Source organism: Cygnus atratus, chromosome 4 (assembly GCF_013377495.2).
Source record: "Cygnus atratus isolate AKBS03 ecotype Queensland, Australia chromosome 4, CAtr_DNAZoo_HiC_assembly, whole genome shotgun sequence".
In the NCBI taxonomy this organism is placed as follows: Eukaryota; Metazoa; Chordata; class Aves; order Anseriformes; family Anatidae; genus Cygnus; species Cygnus atratus.
In genome coordinates this window covers 43994523-44018214 of record NC_066365.1, presented here as the reverse complement: position 1 = coordinate 44018214, position 23692 = coordinate 43994523, and the positions used below count along the sequence as shown (strand labels likewise).

Sequence of the window (23692 nt, the reverse complement as noted above, 5' to 3'; positions counted from 1 at the left end):
AACATGCAGTTTCTACAGCTCTTGTACGTGACTAACTGATAAGCTAAGTTTAGAATCATGGTGTTTAGACTCTACAATGCATGAAACAGTCGGTTTATTCTTCACACACATCAATTTAATTTTCAAAGCCATTCATAAATGGTAAACTAAAGCAGCACATTTAAGGCAGCTTATATAGCAGACTGCTGTTTCTCTCGTGCTGTGCTCTGCTCCGTTAACTTGATCAGAGTGGTGCTGCAACATTCCCTTTTTTCCATGCAAGATTCCTAAAGTATGGATCACTTTCTTCCCGTCTTCATTAGCTGCCCCTATCACAGAAGTCTAGTACTAGGCATCATGACATGCAGCTGGAAAACATCATATATACTTATAAACCTGCATAGTAGCAGGGAAAAAAGGAACAACTGTTTAAAGTAGTAGAATCAGGAAAAAAGAAAATGGATCTTTGCCCATTAAAAACCACATACAACTTTGCTGAGAGGGAAAAAATTTATTGGTTCTTTAGATTTCCAATGACTGGTTTTATTATGATCAGCAAATTCATTCAAATATTACATACAAAGGATACCTTTTCTTCATTTGCAATGTTAAAACTAGCTTAACATTCAGTGGAAATGTAGAGAATAAAAGCAAAAAAAGGTCTTTAAATTATTAGTGGAAATACATGATTTTTTTTTCCCTATTTCAGCAAAACACTTGCAAATAACTGGGTTCTGTGTTCAGGACCCATCTTGCATGATGAGGACTTCTGCACACTCTCCGAAGGCACTTGAAGGAGGGACTGATTATCAGCTGGATAATACATTCGTTTTTAGTAAGTGCAATACTAGTATAAATTCAAACAGCCAGAAAGCATTAAAATGCAAAAACTTAGCTAGGCATGCTAACTGAAGGGCTGCAAAGCTGGAATACAACAAATTCTTCGTGTCGTTGTCACCATTACTCATCATCTCCACCACAGAGGAGCAGGAGTGCTTTCCTGTAGTCCCCAGACGTATCCTTCTGTTAATATAACAAACCAGTCACCGTGAGTCACAACCACAGAAATGCAAGGAAAAGCAGCCGCCAATGAAGACTAACGGATTACGCATTTGTCCCACCCACAGGAAATCCACTTGGATTACTCCCGGCTCAGGAATGATGAAAAAAAAATTCTCCACCTCTTCTGTTAGAGCTATATTTACACAGACAGACTTCCAGAGACAATAAAAGCTCCTGAAAGCTTCACTAGAACTGAGCTACCTATTGCACATTAAAAAGCATTCAACTGCAAACGAGAAAGTCCAAGAAAAGGAGAAGCCAGAAGCAGCACCAGAAGCAGAGAACTTTATGTTGTAACAGACAGATCATCAAGTAAGGAGTAATAACAAAAAAAGGTAAAAAAAGCAGCACTTAAAATAAAATATACCCCCAAAAAATTACAAGGAAAAAAGGCATTTTGGTCTAACTTTGCAGCAAATACACGACAATCCTGCAACCGCTCGCTCTGGATTTCCTGCTAGCTCTTTCCCTTTCTGCTCCTTCCCACCCACTCAAAGGAGATTATGATTCAGATAATGGTTCCAGTGAAATTTCTTCCACTTTAAACAGTGCTAAAGGTTCCACACACCACAATCAGAGATTTCAGCTCTGACTTCATGGTAATACGGACTCCCAACCCCACTGCTATTTCTCTGGAGCCAGCACCCTCTCTAAAGCATTGAAAATCAGAAGGAACCCAGACAAGACAAAGGAAATGAAGCAGCAACTAAAAACGGAAAAAAATGAGTAAGTGTAATTTCAGAAAACCACATCTGCTCTCCTAGCAAACACTGGAAAGAAATGTTCAGCTTTTCCTAGGAAATGTCTCCCACTTATGACACTACTTGGTACTTCATAAAACTGCAGATCAGCCACTGCTGCTCTCAGAGAACACTGTGATGTCCGGCCCTACACACATCCGCCTCCCTCCCTTCCACAAAAACAAACAATGGAAACAATTGGGTCTTAAATACCCCTAATTTCCCTGACAACAAAATAGAAATTTTACCTGAATCATTTGATGCAACGATTTAGCAAAATTCTTTCTGAACTCTTGTCTAATATCCAACAGATCGATTTCACTTCTCGAAACCATGACTCTGATCAGGGTGTCATCATCCGTGCCAGCCCCCTACAAAGAGAAGTTTAAATATTACACTATGAGTTTGTCATGGACAGTTACTGTCATAGAACAACAAATAAAAACAAGCAAGTGGTGTCTCAAAACACTCGCGCTTTACATTTCTACTCTGCAACAGAGTATTTGGGACAGTATCACAAGGCATTCACGCTGCAATGCGAAGAACAGAGGACCAACCATGTGAGGTGCTCTAAGCCCCAAGAGTTTGGTGAAGTGCCACACAGTCAGCCCTCTAATTTTGTGTTTCATCTTCGCAGACCCCAACTGCCAATGCCCAGATAAATTTAAAATAATCCAGTCCCAAGATTACACAGTAGTATATCTGATTGCTACAATCAAAATCACATGCATATCACCATCTCAGTGAAGTCTCAGACTGCAGAAGTGCAGTCAGTTCTGGAAGGGGGCACATAAATCCTAACTAACGACTAAAACCAAGCATGTAACATTGTAGAGCAAGACACAGGCAGAGCAACCCATTCCACAAGTTAGCTATGCGTTTATTATGAAGACAAATTTCATATCCCCTTTCCAACCACAGAACTCTTTTATTCATCTTCACTGCTTTAAATATTTCACGTTTCTGCACTAGCAAGCGGTGTCAGACTGACATACCGACCCCTCCTGCTCAGACAAGTCAGACTCCACACAAGCTGAAGCAATACACATTTTCACATGCTGACCTGCTAATGCACCTCAAGGAAGGACTTGGCAGAGCCCCCACGATCATCTTCAGCCTAATGTCCAGGGTCACTCAATCCTTCGACTGGCTGTAACATGGTTGGGTTACATCTAAAAATGCCCTAAAGCTGCTCAAAAGTTATGCCGTGAGTCCAGTTGTTTCTGAGTAGGATTTGACATTAAAATCTGCTAAAAGCCAGGCTCTGCCCCACCCTATCATGAAAGCAGACACATTGTAGAACTTTATCATGTCAAACTGCTAAACAACAAGAACAAACTCTTCTGCCAAAGTTATAATGATTCTTTTTCTTACCAAGAGAGGTTAATGATTTTATTTTAAAAAATTGGATCTCACCGACAGACTTGAGTCACGCTCTTCACAACAGAAATCAGAAAGATCCTTAAATCCACAGAAAAAAAGAGTTTTCTACCGCATTCTTTAAAAAATAAAAATAAATAAGAAAAAAAGTGGTCCTCCTCACATAGTTCAGCATGCTGGTAGCATGTTTTGGATTTTCCATCTGAACCATTTTTTAAACAGATGCTTATTAAAGCAGTAAAGCAGCTTTTAAAAATTAAGCTACCATTTCATCTCTTCATTAATTCTCATGCTGACACCTCATCAGCACAACCACCTGGGGACAAACACACTTCAGTGCTTTTTCAGGGGAAGGGAGGAATATATTCAGGGAAGATGATAATTTGCTTGAAAACAAAAGACTACCTACCTCATCTCTCCTAGGGTTTTAATAACTATTAGTCACTGTGATTAAAAAATACGGATTTCCTGCTTGTCTCTTCCTATTCAAGGGAAGAAAAGGACAACAGAAACACAGCTGTTCTGCTGATGGGGTTCCCCTCCAGAGTCTTTCATAGCTGTTTAGATCTCTTTCCTTTTTTCTCTTAAAAGTTACTTTTCCTTCTCAAAATGGGATGGATAAGCCATTAAATTTGTGTTTCAAAGCTAACTGCACCTTCAGTCTGTAAATACTCTTTTCTAAAACAAAGAGCACTAAATCTACACAATCTGCAGTTCAGCTTTTGGTCATCTTTACTCCCTAAAGATATCCGTCACCTTAAGGCACTGTAGTCCTTATCTAGCTGAAGGCATGCAATGGATCTAGCCAGACGTTTTCCATTGTAAGAAGATCAAGTCCAAAAACAGCTGATGAGACTGATGTTTCCAGCCAAATACTTATGGTCTGATAAACTTACGATCAACCCAAAGAAAGGCACATGAATTGTTTGTAGCCTGTTCCAGATCTGCATACCCCAAACCTTTTGCAGATGCTTAGTGATACAGTATCCTGTTGGCATTTGCAGTGAAAGAAGAAATGAAAAGCAAGTGAAAGGGTGAGGAACAGTAGCCAAGGGAGAAGGAAAGTGACATGTGGAAAACATATACATACTTTCATGGAATAATATAGAGTCTCAGCAAAATAGGCAGGCACACTTCGGATGCATTTCACTGAAAAAAAGGCAAAGGATTAAATTACTGATTGCTATTCAACATGAGACAATCTTTCACTGGCAAGACAAGGTGCGTGCTTCTGCATCGTTCTCTCCAATGCTGACAATTGAGCACACAGCCAGCTAGACTGTTCCTCTGCTACAACTCTCTGGGTTCTAGGAGTTAAAATGCTGTAATAGAAGAGACCTGACTAGCCAAGTTCTACTACCAGTCACAAGTCTACTGTAGCACTGTCCAAAAATGAGATGCCAGGAATACAAAGGCAGAGCTTTGTCTCACTTTCTGGTGGCGGTGCCCATCATGAACAGAATGCAGTTCCCACCACCACTCCTTCCCACCATCCCACCCTTTCCCCCATCTATTAAAAAAAGAGTAGAGGCTTATTCTCTAAACACAAAAATTGGGTCTATTAAGATCCTGCTAGGAAGGAACCATGTTTTCATGCCACTTCCTGTAACGGGTGGAATTTGCGGGATTAAAAGAGAGAAGGCCAGTTTGAGATTTATTAATTCTGTAATTACCAACTGCCAGGAGCAGCTTCTCCAAGTCACCAGAGGTTTCACGGTCAATGGTCTCTTCAATTTGAAAGCCGGAAATAGTCATATATTTGTCAAATACTGGAAAACAGAAAGGGTGCTTACTGTCACATGTATAGTCAGATTTTTCCCCAGTATCTTTCCCAGTACAGGTTAATGACATCTGTATCTCATCATCCACTGTTCAAATGCTGTTGTCCACTCATTCTTCCCTCTGACCTATTTTAAATGTCTATTTCCGACTGGATTGCTATTATACAACACGTTCCTACACCTGGGGAGGAGTAACCCCATGCACCAGAACATGCTGGGGCCACACAGCTGGAAAGCAGCTTTGCAGAAAAGGACCTGGAGGTCCTGAGGGACCAAGAACCAAGCTGAGCATGAGACAGCAATGGGCCCTTGCTGCAAAGGCGGCTAATGGTATCCTGGAGTGCATTGGGAAGAATATTGCCAGAAGGCTGCCAGCAGGTGATCCTTCCCTCTGAGGGAAGATAGGAAGCTGTACGAAGTGATAAGCATTTTGTCGCAGAGCATAGCTATCATTTAGCCTGAGTCTAAGATCTTGTCTGTGCTGAGCTACCCCACCCACTTAACTTCATGCAAGCTGTCCTACTGGCAGTCTGTGTTCATGAGTATCGGTAAGACAACTTGTCTTTGAAGCATTACATTTCTATCATGCTAAGTACATGTTGGATGAATGTAAACAAACTTTAGGACTGCTTTAATGCCAGTAACACTAAAAATAAATAAATATTTAAAATCACAAATCAAATTAGCTTTGAAAATCCAACTAATCCAAAAGGTAAAGGAAAAACAGAGAGACTGGAGAACCAAAGCAAAATTTAGTGGTCCTTAATCCCAATGCCCTAAGCAGCTTAATAAAACAGACTTATGAATGGATGAGGAACAGGAAAAATATTATTGTCTCTTTATTAACAGCTAATAGAATATGCACCTATAAAGGGTTTGATCTTTTCAGGGCTGATCTCCATCAGATTGTGGTGACTCATAACAGGCTCTCAGAATCACTTTATTGCCATGACCTCTTCCAAAAGGAAAAAAAAATAAACATGCATCCAGAAAGAAGTACTCCAACTGTTCCTCAGATCTACTGCACCACTCCAAGCAGCAGATCACTTCTTGCTGTGGAAGAAGTGAATTATAGGAAACAAAAATAAAGTAGAGGGAAGAAGTTAATAAAGGTTACCGGACTTGACAAATGCAGTACCAGAAATGGTTCTTCTACCATTTCTACCACCACTTGGGTAACACCAGGACTTCAGGCAGAAGTTTTCAGTCATACACGGACCATATTACCTACCCCTCCTTAGGTGGGAAACGCTTCGGGTTCCCAAGATGGTAATGAACTTCTCTTCATCTGTTCCCCATTTCAGCTCCCCAGCTCTAAACAAGACCTGTTGTAAATTGAAGAGATTAAAACAACAGCATTTGTGATATGGTTGCACATCCTGTTAAAAAGCTCCATTCGTCTTACTCTAAGGAAAATTATTAACAAGCTATAGCTGGAGGAAAAAAAAAAAAGATGTAAAATTGCCAAATACTAAACTGACTTTAGAAAGGAATAAATGATAAAGTCTGAAATTGACTGCAAAAGCATTTACATAAATAATACTGCTTAAGGCCCTAACTGACTGGGTACGTAGTCCCTTTCATAAGCCTCAAATTTTCTGAAACTGTCATAATCCAAGAAATAAAATCCATTCCTAATACTGCTTTTTTTTTCCCTTCCCCTATTTTAAATCAAACTGGCAAAACTTTATTACATTATGACTCATCTCAATGGAAGAACCCTGCTAACTCGGCCCAGGAGGAAGTTTTCCAAAAAAGAGGGGCAAAAGGATTTTAAAGCCCTCAGAAACATGATTTGTCAGATGCTAAATTCTTAACCAATGTAAAACTAGACCATTAACAGATTTTAATCATTTTAGAGTACAGTGATTGCTCCTCAGGTTAGTCTGAAGGCTACTAGCAAACTTTAGGAAAGTGAAATGCTTCCAAAAATTCGTGTAAACAACAGAGGAAAAAAAAAAAAAAGATGAAACTCAGAATCCTTTCTCCAAATTGCGTGCTAAACATCACACAATGTAAGGAGAAAGGTCTTAGATATTAGAGCATACAGCTTCTTTTCTCCCTCCTCAGTGAATAGAAGGCAGGCAAACAAGTTACCACCTGTACTAAGACAATCAAATATTTCCTAGAAAAACCCATTCAACCAAATCTCCTGCATAGCAATGCTGTTGACCAGCTGTCTGTCCGTACTGTAAAACTTGAATGCAAAGCTACCAATTTTCTATTTATGTTTGCCCCACGATCCTATATAAAGTACATTTGTGACTGCTGATATATTAATGACACAGAGCACAAAAGGGGGGAAAAAAGGCCATTAAAGCATTGCAAGGATATTTAGTTTAAAATATATGCTAAGCTCTTCAAATGAATACCAGCACTCTCCATCCATGTCCCACCACAGCATTTAGAGACTCCAGGAATGCATTTCTTTGGAGATACCTGAAGCTGTGAATGGCATTTTATGTAAGCTCTAACAGTTACTAACAACTAGGCTGCATTTTCCCACCTTATATTCCCATGGACTAAAGGCACTGTTACAAACGTTCAGTTTTAGAAATAACGTCTTAAAACTAAAGCATGATCGTCTAGCCTGATCTCAGAGTTTCTTAATGGCAAGTAACAGATCTCCATACGTTCTCCCACCGTCATGTATAAATAAAAGAAGTTCTTCCCCTAAACTGAATCACCAATGTGGTGTAGTAGCTGTCTTAAGCAGTGTTCTGAATAACAGTTCAAACAAGTGTTAAATCAGGGCAGTGTCTTACAAGCAGGGACGTGTCTGTTCACCTACAAAGAAACTGGAAACAAGCGTTAAGCCAGGTGCTATTCATACTGGTCTTATTATCAGGAACAAAGTTCATAATTGTAAAAATAGCTAAACTGCATTAAACTTTCACTGGCCTTGCTACTACGTAATACCTAAAATGTACTTCAACTGTATAACTTAAAAAAGTGATATTCACAAAACGTCTTGCAAGAAGTTACACTTCCCCCTTTAAGTATTCTCAGAAAAATCTTACAAGTTCCCTACACATCCATACCACCTCAAATGCCTTTTCCCCAACCACTTTGAATTAACTTGTATGTTTAGTGATCAAAGATCAAATAAATAAATAATCACTACTGAGTAAAAAGGTTGCCACCATACCCTTCCCAAAACATCGCAGTAATCAAGGCAAACATCTGGAAGCGAAAAACAGTCTTGCATTTTTACAGTCAGCTGCCTCAATTCAGATCACCTGCACCTGGCAATAATCATTAGAAAATGCTCTGAATCTATTCCAGCTATGTTAACAGTATCTTTGCATAAAACAGCTAACAGAAATGTGACAAAACACTTCTCTGTATGGGTCCCAGCTCAAGCCAAACGTACGTAACAAACCAGAGACACCATTTAGAAAACTACTTTTCTACATTTAGGTATGGTGTCTCCTTAATCTCCAGGCTCCAGTTTTCACAGTATGAGTTTTAATAGAAGGAGAATGATGCTTTCTGAATTTACATAACAAAGGATTGGCAAAATATATCTTATTGGCACAGGTCTCTCTCTCTCTCCGTCTTGCCCTGCTATCAAGAGAATGTTTTATTGATCCGGTATCCTGTTTTTCCTCCTTGTCACCTTGAACAATTCATACATTTTCTTTAATCTTGACTGACAATTTACGAGAGAAAATCTCTGACCCAGAGCTATCTGAAACAACTGAGAAGAAACATCCATTAGTTCTGTAATCAAATCTCTGAAATATTGACCACAACTACAACAACAAAGCCTACAGAATCCAGCAAAAGACTTCATCATGGATACAAGTTTATTGCTGGTACTTCTCTTCCTGTGTACAACATAGGTTTAGTGATCAGTGACAAAGTCAAGGAAAATACTCACAAATGGCAATGGGTGGGTCCCTAGAAACTCCACAGAGGACAATTCTTGGACTGTCAATTTGTTACAGTAGCACAAAGTATTAAGAAGAAAATATTCCAAATATTTCACCCTCTCTGGATGTATCCCTTACTGAATAGCATTAGTATTTCTCTGTGACATGTATATGACACAAGATACATTTACATTAGGATTAAATTTAGAGAGAAGCCCAAATCAGATGTTAAACAATGAACTAGTAACACACTGCTGAGTTTTTCAGCAGGCAAGGCCTCAGCATCACACAGCCTCAACAATCACAACTCTCTCTTCTTATGACCTAGTCACTGTTCTGTTCAGGCACCTCAACAAGTAATAAATAAAACAAGACGTGGTTTACACTGAAACACAGAAGTGCCAGAAGTCTTGATCCCAACATTTCACCTTTTGTCACTTCTTTTGTTCAAAGCATATAAAAGTGCAGCAAAATGTATTAAAAAAATAAACGCACACAATCATAAAAATTCTCTCTCACATGTGAACTATATTTACACATGTTCTTTTTGAGGTAACTTGTAGAAATACCATCTCCCCACACACAAAAAAAAATCATTCACCCACCTGAGCATCCTGCTCAACAAGACCCTCATCAACTCTGCCATCGGGATCTCTATTTGCCTAAAAACAAGTACAAAAAATTGTTAAGCTGACAGGTGAATAAAAAAAACCCCTACCTAATATATCGAGATTGTAAAATTTGCTGTGAGAAGTCAATCCCTAATGTACCTTATCCAAAAACAGCCCCACTTTTCATTTCTGCTTGGATGTGTCTTCATGAAATAAACGTTCTGTTTTATTACCTTCAGAAACCTATGCAGCAGGCATTCTGCTATACCCAGAAGTATCATAGAAGCTTTTCAAGCCAGAGCTGTGGAAATGGCTCATTACAGAGCTCAAGATCATAAGTTCAGGGAGAGTTATTCAGTTTCTGAACCAATCTTGCCTATCACCAAGTCTATCTAGAAACCCTAGTCAGTAAGCAGAAAGTAACAAGAGTACATCAGACATCAAAAAGAAGGGAAAATCATACACACAGGTAGGCATACAAAGAGATACTGACCTGCAGAAGGACCACCAGCATTCTCTGAAAATAGCCTGATGTTTCTCCTGTGATCTTATCCTCCAAGTTAGCCTCATACTCTGTAAAAGAACACCCATTCACCACCTTACAGACTTCCTCACTATTTTGATGAGAAAACAGGGAAAAGCAGAAAGTGGATTTGACTCACAGCTTGTGGAATCGTTTGTCAGAAACAGTTTTAACAATTGGACATATTCTGCCTTCCCTTACAACCTAACATTATTCTAAAAGAGATGGAAAGGTGCCATCTCACACCCAGTTTCAGGCACAGATTACTTAAAATATTTTGAAATACAGAATGACGTACACTGGTTCAGCTCTTTAAGGAACTAAAGAGCATACAGATCTGGAGTTATACAGAAATATGGCAGTCTCACAACTGTCTAACAGAAAGGAGCTTATAAAAGTCTTGCTCCAAAAAATGTTGTCCTTGGGAACTCTAAGTTTTGTCTTGAACTTTATTAAGATATGAGAATTTCTTGTGTGGAAGGAATCTGCATAGATACAAGAGTGTTGAATTAAATATTGTCTTAAAAAAGTAACCCATGCATTCACAGGGTGAGAGCATGTACTCCTGTGGACAATCAAAAAAACGCAATACATTTGAACAAAGTGAAAAGCGAAAAAATAAAATAAAAAATCCTGTTTCTTTACGGGATGCCAGTTTTTAAAAACCCTCTTTTATTCAAAAGAAAGAAAAAAATGGGTGGAATAAAGAAATACATTTGAATGAATTCTAACTATGAAGCACAAAAAGACCAAACACTGCATATCCCAGTCATAGCCCCAAAATAAAAAGGATTTTAGCTTGCAATCCATACTCTAGTTTCTTGCAATACAAAGTTTCCAACTCATCAGAACAAAATTTCACTTGTTGGATACATGCCTCAGTTCACAGGTATGTCCTGCTATAAATGCGTTAAAATCATCTTGAAAGAACTGAAAGGAGAACTCAAAACTTTATTTTATACTGAACTTTACCTTGCAGATAAACCTGTTTAATATTCCGCACTTCAGCAGGTGTTCTGGAGGCAAGAATTTCAGTCAACACTTTCTCATTGGTTCCTGCTCCCTACAAGGGTGCAAGAAGAAATCAGCTGACTGAGTAACAGAAGGAAAACAAGTATTCCCTTTGACAACCAAAGGCAAGCATCACCTCATACATCTGGATCAAAGAAAGAAAAAATATTTTTCTGGTAATATCTAGTCTATCCTGGGAGGCTTGGAAAGATAAATTTCCTTCCATTCTGGCATGATTGTTTTCAAAATCAACCCAACATTTACAAGAAGCTCACTGCTGCAGGGCTCAGATGAGCCTCTCCACAGTCAAGTACACCCAGATATACCTCCGTTCTTCACTGTTACAGTCGATGACGTGACAGTAACTGAATGAATAGTTTCCATCTCAGCTCTAGTTCACACGCTGCCCTTCACTGATTAGCACACAGATGAACAGTCACCCAGCATCCCTTCCATTGTAAGCAAACACATTTTACAATAGAATTGCTAACCCAGGCCCCCAAATAGTTGCTGTACTCTAATTATACATATCCATAACAGGTACTCTTTGCTTTCACAAGGATAAAATTTACAAAAGCCAAGGCAATATCTTCTTGCCACATATCTGAGTCTACTTTGCCTATAAGAATAAGCCATTGCTGGTTACACTCCAAAGGGAGCCCTTATCCTGTGTATTTTTTATTATTTTTTGCTGCGGTGTGTTATTTACAGTTCTTCCTATAGAGAAAACTTCCTATAGGGAAAAAAAAAATCAATATACTGTGTACAAAGATATTCAAAATATAAATCTAACAGGATACATGTAAACATTTTCAAAATACAGATTGTTTTAAGAATATGCCTACTCAACAAGTAAGGCAAGCGCTATTACATTAGTTCTCTAAAGAGCCTTGTAGCAGCAGCAGTAGATAACTCAATCTTCAGCACAGACAATGCCTTTAGCTGAGCTGTCATCCTGCAGTGAAGTTCCTGCTGCCGCGTCTTCTTTAGTGCTCTTATCCACTTTAGCTGAATTGCAGCTAGTGTCAACATTTCGTCCTGCGCAGAGACATTCCCTGAGATCCGATGATCTTGTGTTTAATACCATTTGTTGTAACTAACAAGAACAAAAACGCTCTTGTTCCACTATCTCTGTTTTCCTCCTGTACCAACTGTTCTGTCATTTCCCTATCAGTCTTCGACCCTTAAGTCAACACAAGAAGCTTGGGAATACTTTCATTCCTTTCAGTCAGCAAGGTTTTTATCAGTTTATCTGTCAGGTGCCATGTTCCCTTCCCCCAGTGCACATAAAGACATTACAAAAATTTCCAGGATTACAGCTTCTGTTGTCTGAGACACTATTTGCTGGGTCATGGGTTCATAATCACTAGCTTGCACAGCTGACTACATATTAACCAGCTGCTCATCAAGGATTTGGGGAGTGCTAGTGTCACCCAACCAGGCACTAGCTGACACCAGTCAACTTCAATGTCATCTACTTTAATCAACAGGTTTCTGCAGACAACCCAGGGATATCCAATTCCTGAATTTCCACAGGCTGAGGATATCAAACAGGTGCGATCAAGGGGTACAAAATAGGAACACATGAAAAAACACACTAAGATACATGAAAAAACACACTAAGATATTTAAACATACAGACTGCAAATTGTTTTTTTTTTTCCTAGCCTTCCCAGAAAGGTAATAAATGCACTCACCAAAGAGAGAAATGTTAAAAAAAAGTACCACTGACAGGATCTGTCAACTCTTGTCTCTGTATTACTGGAGGGAGCTTTTAGAACACATTCAACACAGATAACGTCCCCTAATAATTCTGGTGCTTGATGTGAGTTTACACAGGCATGCTAGCCCACCAATTTTGGAGTTGGACTGTCTTCATCAGGTGCTAAAAGCTCTCATGCTTAAATAACAGTCAACAAGAGACAACCAAAAACCACCACATTAATGAAATGCTATGAACTGATTTGCAGACCATGCAGAGAGCTGTACAGCTACAAATCCTAGGTTGCTCACAGCAGAAAAACTAGTGTCCACTGGACTTCAGCAGCAAAAAAGAATTTAAAAACACCACTGATCTGCTTGTTAAACCTAAATCAGAACAAGTCTTATGCTATGCAAATTTTAATTGAAACAATTGCATTAGTGATATTAGCAGGTGTTAGTGTAACATTACTAATTAAAAGCCAACTTTATCATCATTTCCCTTACTAACTGAATGTTCATTCCTATACACAACAAAAGAGCAACAAACACTGTATATGATATACTCAATCTCTTCTTTCATTCTCCTTACCTTGATTGCATGCTTCAGTGCATGAGCATCAAAAATATACGTTGGTCTCATCAAAGATACCATCAGTGTTTCAAACTTGCCAGTGAGTTCTGATTTCAGGTCATCTACAAGATCCTAATGCGGAACAAACAGCACTGTAATGAATTCTGTAAAGAAAATTCTCTTCCTGCTATCACTTTACATGGCAGACTTCGAGCCAAAGTATTTGATAACTCCTTCCATACTGAGGATGAGGTCAGTACCAGTACTAGAAGCATACTAACAGGAAGCTATATAAGCTTTTGCACAAAAGTCTATGGTGTATTTTAATAATGTGCAGAAAAAAAGCCACTTCTTCATGATAATCTAAATGGAATATTCCAACCTAGCCTGACTTAAGGATTTCCCATTTTTAAAAAGGGAAAAAAAGGAAGACCCGGGGAGCTACAGACCAGTCAGTCTCACCTCTGTGCCTGGGGAGATCACGGAGCAGATCCTCCTGGAAACTATGCTATGGCACACGGAAAATAAGGAGGTGACTGGAGACAGCCAGCATGGCTTCACTAAGGGCAGATGGTGCCTGACAAAGCTGGTGGCCTTCTACAATGGGGTTACAGCACTGGTGGACAGAGGAAGAGCTACTGGCATCATCTACCTGGACTTGTGCAAAGCATTTGACACTGTCCCCCATGATGCCCTTGTCTCCAAATTGGAGAGATGTGGATTTGACAGATGGACCACTCGGTGGGTAAGGAACTGGTTGGATCGTTGCACTCAAGGAGTTGCGGTCAGTGGCCCAGTGTCCAGGCGGATCAGTGATGAGTGGTGCTCCTCAGGGGGGCAGTATTGGGACCGGCGCAGTTTAATACCTTTGTCAGTGACATGGACACTAGGACTGAGTGCACCCTCAGCAAGTTAGCCGATGACACCAAGCTGTGTCATGTGGTTGACACACACGAGGACAGGGATGCCATCCAGAGGGACCTGGGCAGGCCTGAGAGGTGGGCCTGTGTGAACCTCATGAGGTTCAACAACACCAAGGGCAACGTCCTGCACCTGGGCCAGGGCAATTCCAAGCACAAACACAGGCTGGGCAGAGAATGGATTGAGAGCAGCCACGAGGAGAAGGACATGGGGGCACTGACTGAACGAGAAGCTTGACACGAGCCAGCAACGTGCACTTGCAGCCCTGAAAGCCAACCACATCCTGGGCTGCATCAAAAGCAGCAGGAAAAGGGAGGTGATTCTCCCCCTCTGCTCTGCTCTCGTGAGACCTGGACCCAGAATCCTGCACCCAGTTCTGGGGCCCCCAGCGCAAGAAGGATGTGGATTGTGGGGGAGAGTCCAGAGGAGGGCCACAAGGATGATCATAGGGCTGGAGCACCTCTCCTCTGAAGACAGGCTGTGGGAGTTGGCATTGTTCAGCTGTGGATGCCCCACCCCTGGAGGTATTTAAGGCCAGCCTGGATGGGGCTTTGAGCAGCCTGGTCTAGTGGAAGGTGTCCCTGCTCGTGGCAGGGGGTTTGCAATTTGATGACCTTTAAGGTCCCTTCCAACCCAAACCATTCTATCATTCTATATGGAGAAGGGGGAGACAGTAACTGAACTATATTTTCTTCCAAGGAATCTTTTACAGAGAGCATGATGAATCCATCTCATGGTTTTAACTAATCATCATAGGCCAAATTCAGCTCATTTCTAGAGTTTTTTGTTCGTTTGTTTTTTCTCACCCTGCCAAATAGTGTTTTAAAGGCAGATGCAATTTCTTGACGCTGAGCATTATTTCTGCTGGTAAGGATCTTCAGAATAGTGTCCTCATCAGTCCCTGAGGTTAGAAAGAAAGAACAACAACAGTTACAAGCACATTCTAAAAACAACAATAACAAAAACCAGCAGTAACACAAACTAAAAAGACAATGAAAGACACTTTGAAAATAAAAATCTACTGATAAACAGCAAAATCATTTAAATAACAAACGTCCACACATCAAGCTGAGCCACCAGGTTTGGTGTTCTGCTGTAGCAAGAACATGACTGGAGAATACGCATTGTTCTCCATCAGTGCCCTGTTCCAGACACTGCCCCCAGCACCCTAGCCATCAGGTATAAAACAGTTAGTCACAATCTTTATTCTATAAACTGGGCTGCTTTCAGGCTCCCCAAGAGATATACTTCAGAATAAATGCTCTGTCAACTCCCAGAAAACCGCAGTCCAGTAACCCCCCAAAAAAACACCCCAGAGTAGGGAAGTGTGGAGCTATTATTGGTTTTACATGCAGTAGTTTACAAATTTATCCTCACAACATAGCACCTTGCTAGCTCTATTGAATTTGTCCATAGACCTGAGGTTTACTGTACTCCGTTTTTCCTTTCCCTCTGCTTCTTCCCACAGGCAGCTTCAAAGAAAGTATCAAAATAGAATTTATTCTCACAGCAAAATTTTGGAGTAGAAAGCTACAGCGTGAGCTTACAGATCACTTGTTAGGCTACATTCCTTCTGTGTGCTCGTATTCTTTGGTCACAATAACTGCCCCGTGTTTAGCCACTTCCAGACTGAGAGAGCTGTCACCCCTTTTCCAAGCACAGAGCTTCTGCTATTCTGTGATAATTCTCCACAGTTGTTCCCTTAAAATTCATAGTCTATCTTACTGCACAATAAAACCGCATGTGCAGAGAAGCCTGTGGAGCATCAAATTTTAAATGGGCGATGTCCAAATCATCATTTTTAACTCGTGCTAATCTAAAAATCAACACCCTTGAGAGACACTAGGACATGCCCAGACTCCTGTAGTCCCGGGGCTGTCATTCCATAGCATGTGGATACATGCCCTATCCTCATCTGCTAACATAAAAAATGAGTTCAGAAAGGATGTTTTCAGAGCAGGAGTGAGAGCTCTTTCTTCTTCACAAAATAAATTGTTCTTACCCATTCCCTTCATGGCCTTACGAAGGGCTTCTGCATCAGCTCTGGCATCAAAAGGAGAGAACGCTGTCACGGTGCCTCTTGTGGACTAGAGGGAGGAGAAAAAAAAAGGTGGGAAAAGGGAAAAAAAGATGAAATAGAACATGAAATAGAAGATAACAGCATCTTTCAGTTCTCCATACACGAGCTCAGGCTAGATTTGAATCCAAGATCCAAAAAACAATAGCATTTTTCATGCAATTGTCTGTCTAAATAGCAGTTTGTGGGTATTTAAACACAGCTCTACTAGAAAGGTTCGGCAGTAGACCAGCTAAGTTCAGGTTTATTTACATAAAGGTAGTTTGCAGGATTGGTTCTCACAACACTGGAGCATGAATGCAGGAAAATGACTAAGAAATTATCATTTCCTGGAATCATTTGGGAAATTAATTGCACAAATCACGTAGACCAGATAAGCCATACAAGGATCCAAGACACATTCGGAAATAAGAACTTCCTTCCCTCATGAAAAGCCTGATGGAGGTTTCAACCAGTATCACACTGATTTTTTCCATCACCCTGCAAACGAGACCTACTGAACTCCTCAATGACTTTCAATTTTTCCATCATGTTTCTTTCGGCGTAAGCACCTTTTTACTCATGTGATTCAGCTACATTGCTCATAGTAGTTCGCAGCCAAAAAGAAATAACAGTTCAAACGAAAGATAAGAGATGAGCCCATCCAAACACAAACAGAATTCCACTAGGTTTCCATGGAAAATGATTCTTCAGGGACTTTCTGCTTGAGTCAAACACAAGAAGATATTCATCACCCTCACAGAACAGTCTTGCCTTTATTTAAACATGACAGTTCAAGAACCTACTGTGCTATACACATATAGGTAACTTACAAACTACGAAGGCCAAGAAACAGCCAAAAGGGGAAACAGCTGGGTTTTGGGAATAGGGAGGCTTTCCAACAGCTGAAGAAGGAAAATTTAACGTAGGTATTGGCATACTAAAGTAACAATCAGTGCAGGCAGGGCATTTTTCCACTCTCAAGGAAGAACACAAAAGGAAATGCCAAGACTTCCACCGAGACTGACACCAGACTATTTCACAGCCATCTGGCCTCTGTGACACGGCCTTTCCCTCGAGTTAACAATTTCAGCCTCACAGTGCTGTGGTTTCAAGCCAATTTACTCATCTAGGGTAGGGTCAGCCAGAAAAGCACGGAGAGAAAAGAACTGGTGAGCACGTACCAGAAACTGCCCTGAAGCACTGCTGCCTCTCAGGCCACCAGTGTGTTATTGCCAACAGGGAATCCCTATCCCTCCCGCTGCTGCAGTAGTAATGGGTTAGGCTTACCCCCACTGTACATCAGAAATCCAGAACACAAAGTACCACGGTGTTTAAGAGCAACAACAAACTTCCTTCTGGTAGATGTTTTCCGATAGCCAGCCTATTTTAAAAACATGTCAATTCCCCTGGAGCAGTCTGTTTTTCCCATTACAAGTAAGCTTTTAGGCAGTACTTCAAATTTAGCTACAGTAATATGTACTTAAGAGTCTTTTTCCTAGCTTATTCCAAAAGCTATAATGAAGAAACCTCAAGGATCTGGGTATCAAATAAATAAAACGGAATTTAATCTGGTAGAACAGATAAAGTCTGAAAAGCCTCTATTTTCCTCCTCCTCTGTTATTACTGTACCAGCCAGAACGGGGTTATTTAGAAGGGTATTTCCTACTGCTTTCATATCATTGAGTATTATACAACTACCGCAATCCTCCTTTGAAAATCACCCTCTGGTCAATAGGTCTTGGATAAAACAATCACTTAATTTAAAGTTTTCTTTTGCTTATTTTGTTATAAGCAAGGGGCATTTCCTGAAGTGATTCCTAAGTCGTGTGACAACGGCCCAACATCGCTGTGTGGCTGTTTTAGAGCAAGTATGCGCAAACATTGTGCATACACAGATTAAAAGTCACTCTGAATCATCCTTCTTATTTTTATTAAGAAACCTTCTGCTCTCTTTCAAAGCACATAGTGGAAAGCCTTACCATATACTAAGTTTGATGAACAGTTCCTGAAATACTTCTGGTGCAGCTGTAACCTAACAACAGCTTTCTTGATGAACCTTTTACATTCCAGGCATTCCCTTCTAACACGCAGCATTTACTGGAGTTTGGCTACACCATCCCCCTCAAGCAGTACTTGAGTGGCACTTAGCTTGCAAATCAGAAATAGTGCTGCAACCTGCAAATCAGAAATAGTGCTGCAACTCTGCCATCGGCAGGGACTGCTCGAACAAGACTATGTTGGATACAGTTTTGCAGGCGCGAGTCCAACCTACAGTCCAAAAGCACCTTCAGAAGCCACCTATGGGCAGACGTGACACTGACAATAGTAATTATCAACACTCCACATTGGGGTTAGTAAAACAAAGAGAAGGACAACAGGCCTCAACAGAAAGAATATTGCAAGACTGTAACACCCCAAACCTACACACGCTTTTCACTTTCTACATACCCCAATATACTGCCTGCTGTTAAGCGGTCATGGGTAGCACAAGGACAATTTGAGATGATAGACTAGAAATAAACAGCAGCTTCCATTTTCTCCAGGCAGCTACCAACAGGACCAATGAAGACACAAGTTAGCATGAAAAGGAAAATATATATTCATATAACATATGTATAAACATATAACTCTCAATGCAAGAGAAGATCTGGCTTTAGAGCTCATGCCCCTCCAACAAAGAAATTCATGTTGTTGGTTGAATTTTTCATATTTATTCTGCTCTAACAACAGCTTGCAGAAGAACAGGAAGATGCAATCTCACCAGGCAAATAGTTTCTAACCAGCACCTCAGCTATTTTAATTTCTCCCAACAGACAACTTTGCTTCACAATTTGATGTCATGTGGCCACATACCCTGGCAACAGCCAAGGAAATGTGCAAAATCAACAATAGCCACTTAACAAGGTTCCTTTTAATTTTTCCCCACCAAGCACACACAAGATTTCCTACCCACAAGACATTTAGCCACTGTTCAATACAAAGCATTCATTATCAGCAAACAAAAGAGCATACTTGAACTGATTCAGACTTATTTCCAGTCGCCCTTGCTCTGTACCCTCTCACAGCAAGCTCATACCAGCCAGATATCCTATACGTGACAAGCTACCCCCTTTCATGATGCTGCACAGCAGCAACAGAAGTAGGGTCTCATCAATTTACCACTGGAAAGGCCAGTGTCTAGTGCAGAGTAGGTGATATGTGACATGATTTTTACCTAAATCAGCCACCTGTTTACAAGATGGCACAGGAAAACTGTGGAGTGCTGAGAATGGAAATGGAGAATGTTTTCCAGCACACAGGTTGGCAAACAGAATAGGCACGCTATTTTCAGAACACTGAAAGAACCCAGAAGGTCATGAGTTAGAGTAAATTAAAGACTAGCTTGAGATTTTTATTTTTTTTTAAATGAGCATACCCATCTCGCAGATAAAGCACAACACAGTGTCCACTGGCAAAGCGAAAGCCTTTGTGGTCATTGAAGACCAGGCACAGAGCCCTGTTCAAACTATGCATTAAAGCCAATGCCATATAAGAATTAGATTATACATCCCTACCAAAATTTCAACAGCAGTAGGACATAAGTGATGTCGTGAGTGGATGCATACAGCCATGGAGCTAGTATGAATATGTAACTACTTTAAAGAGACTTCTACAAAAACCCTCTATAAGTTTAGCAATGCTTCAGATTGCCCACTTAAAGGGAAGGAGTAAGCTCTGGTCAGCAGACCATACTCACATCTGCCCTACTATATTTGCACTTCTGACAAAAAGACGGAATTGCACAACAGCTGTGCTGAACTATGAGTCAATACACCATAGAGATACCAAAGATAATGAGGACAGAAAGAAAGGAAAAAAAAAAAGCAGAAGCAGAAAAGAGAGAGTGAGAAGATAAGATCAAGCAACGGCAACTTGGGAACCAACGGAGGGACATTTGCAAAAACTGTCAGAGAACCTGTCCTCGCAAATAACCCCAACAAAGCCAAAGAACTGCTCAGGACACAACTCTAAAAAGGCATTTGTACTTCAGAATGTGAGAAATAATCCTCTAAAGCAATACTGGAGTTAGCAATACTACTCCTGTGCTGCCAGTCACACACGCACTTTGGCAGACCAGGAGCTGCGGATACTGCACACAGCAGCCACACCTCCACCTTCCTGCCAGTTTATAAATAGACACACAACACGGTCCCAACTTCATTGCAGGGAAACCTTTGGGAGTAGCAGACCAAAACAGGCCAGCCCTCAACATACAGATTATAATTCTTGTTGCTTTCTTTCAAGGTTTCCGAATTAGCAAGCACAGAGCAGCACTTCCAGACAATAGTTCAGCAAGCAGGAAGAGTTCTGCATACACATCTATGCATTAACAAAGATCACTATGTACACAGATGTGTGAGAAAAGACACCTTGTTAGGACTTCAGCATTCCTCCAACGAAAGCAGATAAACACAGGCATGGAGGGACCAGTCTGTACAGCACATTATGGCATGCTGCAGTTTTCCCACAAAATGAATGAGCCTTTTCTTCTGGACACGGAGCACATGCCATCCTTTTCCTAAGCAAAACCAGCAACAGAGACTAACGATAGATAGACCAAAGATAAAGATAAAGATAGACCAAAGATAACTTACCTTCTTCAAAGGTTTTATTCTTCAGAGATATGTCTAGACTACACTAGAGTTTAGTACACTGTGCTGTCAAGTCTTTTTGAACATTGAACCTTCAATTGCACATATAAATAACTACTGTCAATTGATACTCTACATTTCATAATTAATTGATGTGTATTTTCATGTCTTACCATTACTTCATGGTGCAATAAAATTAAGAACAGATACCTGCCATGAGAAGCAGAGCTTATTCTTCATTTTTTTTTTAATTTTATTAATTAAAAGCTGCAAAGCTTTAACATTGTTTCAGTCTCTCTCTTTTTTGACTGCATAATCGCACAGGTAAAGAATGCTACTTAAGTCAGTGGGAAGCAGCCATTTGAACGCGGAAACTGGAGGGCTGGACCTACCTGGTACAAGACTACATAGTTCCAGTGACTTCAGCCCAGTACATCTCACCCCAGTCAGTAGCTCAAGCGTCACCTCAGGCAGCAGAAAGTTCTGCTGCACAAGGACAAGAAGAGCTGGTTTACACTAACAAAGAACGAAATATTCCTTTTAAAAAGATTGAGAGCTAGTGTGTCTGTGGAACAGACTACAGGTGAATTGCAAATTTGCATGTTTTTACTAAGAGGAAGTTAGCCCCAAACATATATGCAACATTACATGGACAGTAATAAAAGGCTGTTCAGGTAAATCTCTGGTCTGATGCCCTGCACAGACTTGGATAGGGGTCCTTATTTTCCTAAGATACATCCTAAACAAACCACGCTTGATGCTTGAATAAGAAAACAGAATCCCCTCTTTATCCACCCCCAAAAAAAAAAAAAAAGATTTAGCAGAACACTATTAAAAATAACTTTTTTGAAAACTAATTTCTTTCTCTTAAAAATAAATCCAGACAGAATATGGGTAAATATTCGCTGCAGTGTTAAACCCCTACTAATATGTTAGAATAAGAACAGATTAGCTTAGTCAGAAGGGACCTTTGAGGATCACCTAGCTCACCTGCCACCGAATTACTAGTACATAATTGCACAATCACCCAGACTTTTGCTAAGGCAGTCCTGCAATTTGATGGCTTCCCCTTTCCACAGCCATACGAAGCCCATAAATAAGCAATCCAACCCTTGTACTGCTCAGAGCATATGGTGGATGTATTTGACACAACGCTAAAACAAACAGGTTTGCCTCGTACTGCCAGCCTCCATGCAGGTTCAAACGTAACACCGACACAAGAAAAAAGGCTCAGGCGATGTCCTGGTCTCGTAGCTGCAAAACTTTCAGAAAAATTAAGTGGGATGGAGCAAAGCAATAGGAGGAGGGCCCGACGAGGAGGAGCACCGCTGGGTTTTTCTCCTCCCTCGCCCAGCGGAGAGCGCCAACGCCCAGGCGCAATATAAACACGCGGCACCGAAAACTTGGCCAAATGAGTGGAAACTAACCGAAAAAAAAATAATAAAGTTGTGCCTGACGTGTTCCTCACATGACTGAGCCGCTTTCCCCGTCCTCCTCCTCTCCACGTCCCCCGCCAGGCTGATTTAAGGCAGAGCAGCAATAAGTTAGTGGGGTAAAGGAAAAGGGATGGAGCCCAGAACCGAGTGGGGCGGCGGCCATCCCTCCCCTCACGGCGGCCGGCACCCACCTTCGCCATTTCGCAGCTCGCCGGGTCGGGACCGAGTCCGAGTCTGCAGAAAGCGAATGAGGACGGTCGGTGCCCGCTCACCACCACAGCCGGAGCCTCCGGGAGCAGGCAGTGAGGCGAGTGGAGGCGGGAGGCAGCCCCGCTCCGCCCGGGGGCCGGGCCGGCACCGCCCGGGGCGGGCCGAGGCTGTGGGGGCCCGGTGGGGTTAGGGGCTCACCCCGCTAGGGAAGGGGGTCCCAGGGCTTCAAAGCAGGCATTTTACTTCGGTTAGCTTCCGAGTAAAGTGGGTTAACAGAGTAAGCCCAGCCTTGTAACGGGGTTATAGTGCCAGAGCGCGATGATGGGTTTTACCTCTCCAGTTTTCACTTTTACAGAGGGACCGCCTCAGGGGAGCGGGAGCAGAGGACATAGAGGCGGGAGGGGACAGACGGGGGAAGCAGTGTGCACGGCGGTTCCATAAGCGTTTTCGTCTGGTGCTGACAGCTTGCTCCCTCACCCATGCTAATGCAATCCAGCTGCGCGTTAGATGAAAGGAGGAAAAGAGACTACAACACAAATGGAATTCAGTGTTTCTGCCAAAATAAGGCACAACCTCATTACGTGAGGTTTTTAACATGCAGTGGTCACTTTTGTCTTAGAGTGAGTGGTGGTTTTTTTGCTCTGAAAATACTGACAGAATTGCAGATCATGATGTAAACTTCAATCTTTTGCCCATCGTTTCTTGTTGTCCCAGAAGAGTGCATACAGCTCAGGAAAAACAGGAGATCCACCCAGCTGGCTTTATTTGCAGGATCAAGAGCCAAAAGATTTGATAAAATGGCCTGATGTTCTTACTAAAATCTCATTTGCTTCTAATCCATTGGAAGTGGCAATCTAGATGAGATGACAGACAAACGAAGAGAATAGCGAGTTCCTTGTAAAATGCGTCTAGAAGTGCACACATGAATTAATGTAGGATCAAGGTTTTTAAGGAAACTGAGTTATGAAATGGTTTCAAAAATAGTGGTTAAAGTTCAGACTGGTTGCTTTTAGTTTAAGCACAGCCTAGCTCACACACACACACATCCCTTTCTGCAAGAGTAAAAGCCCTTTTCTTCTTACACATTATATCCAGAGCAGATGCAGGTCACGCTGGGATCACATTTCAAGCTTTGCCATCTAGAAAGTGCACCCACAAAACGACATAAAACCGCCCTCTTTAACACACTCCACAATTG

The 23692-nt window shown here is 41.2% G+C and overlaps 1 protein-coding gene across 1 annotated transcript; it reads right to left on the bottom strand.

The window, feature by feature from the left end:
- Positions 1-470: 470 nt before the first annotated feature.
- Positions 471-22755, bottom strand: ANXA5 (annexin A5). The gene is made up of 12 exons (XM_035553895.1): positions 22476-22755; positions 16161-16245; positions 14965-15059; positions 13256-13369; positions 10924-11014; positions 9922-10001; positions 9423-9479; positions 6174-6267; positions 4835-4930; positions 4252-4310; positions 2030-2152; positions 471-1002 (listed from the first exon to the last, which is right to left on the bottom strand). Exons 1-12 carry the CDS (start codon positions 22482-22484, stop codon positions 940-942), a joined length of 966 nt encoding a protein of 321 aa, XP_035409788.1. The 5' UTR covers positions 22485-22755; the 3' UTR covers positions 471-939.
- Between the last annotated feature and the right edge of the window lie 937 nt (positions 22756-23692).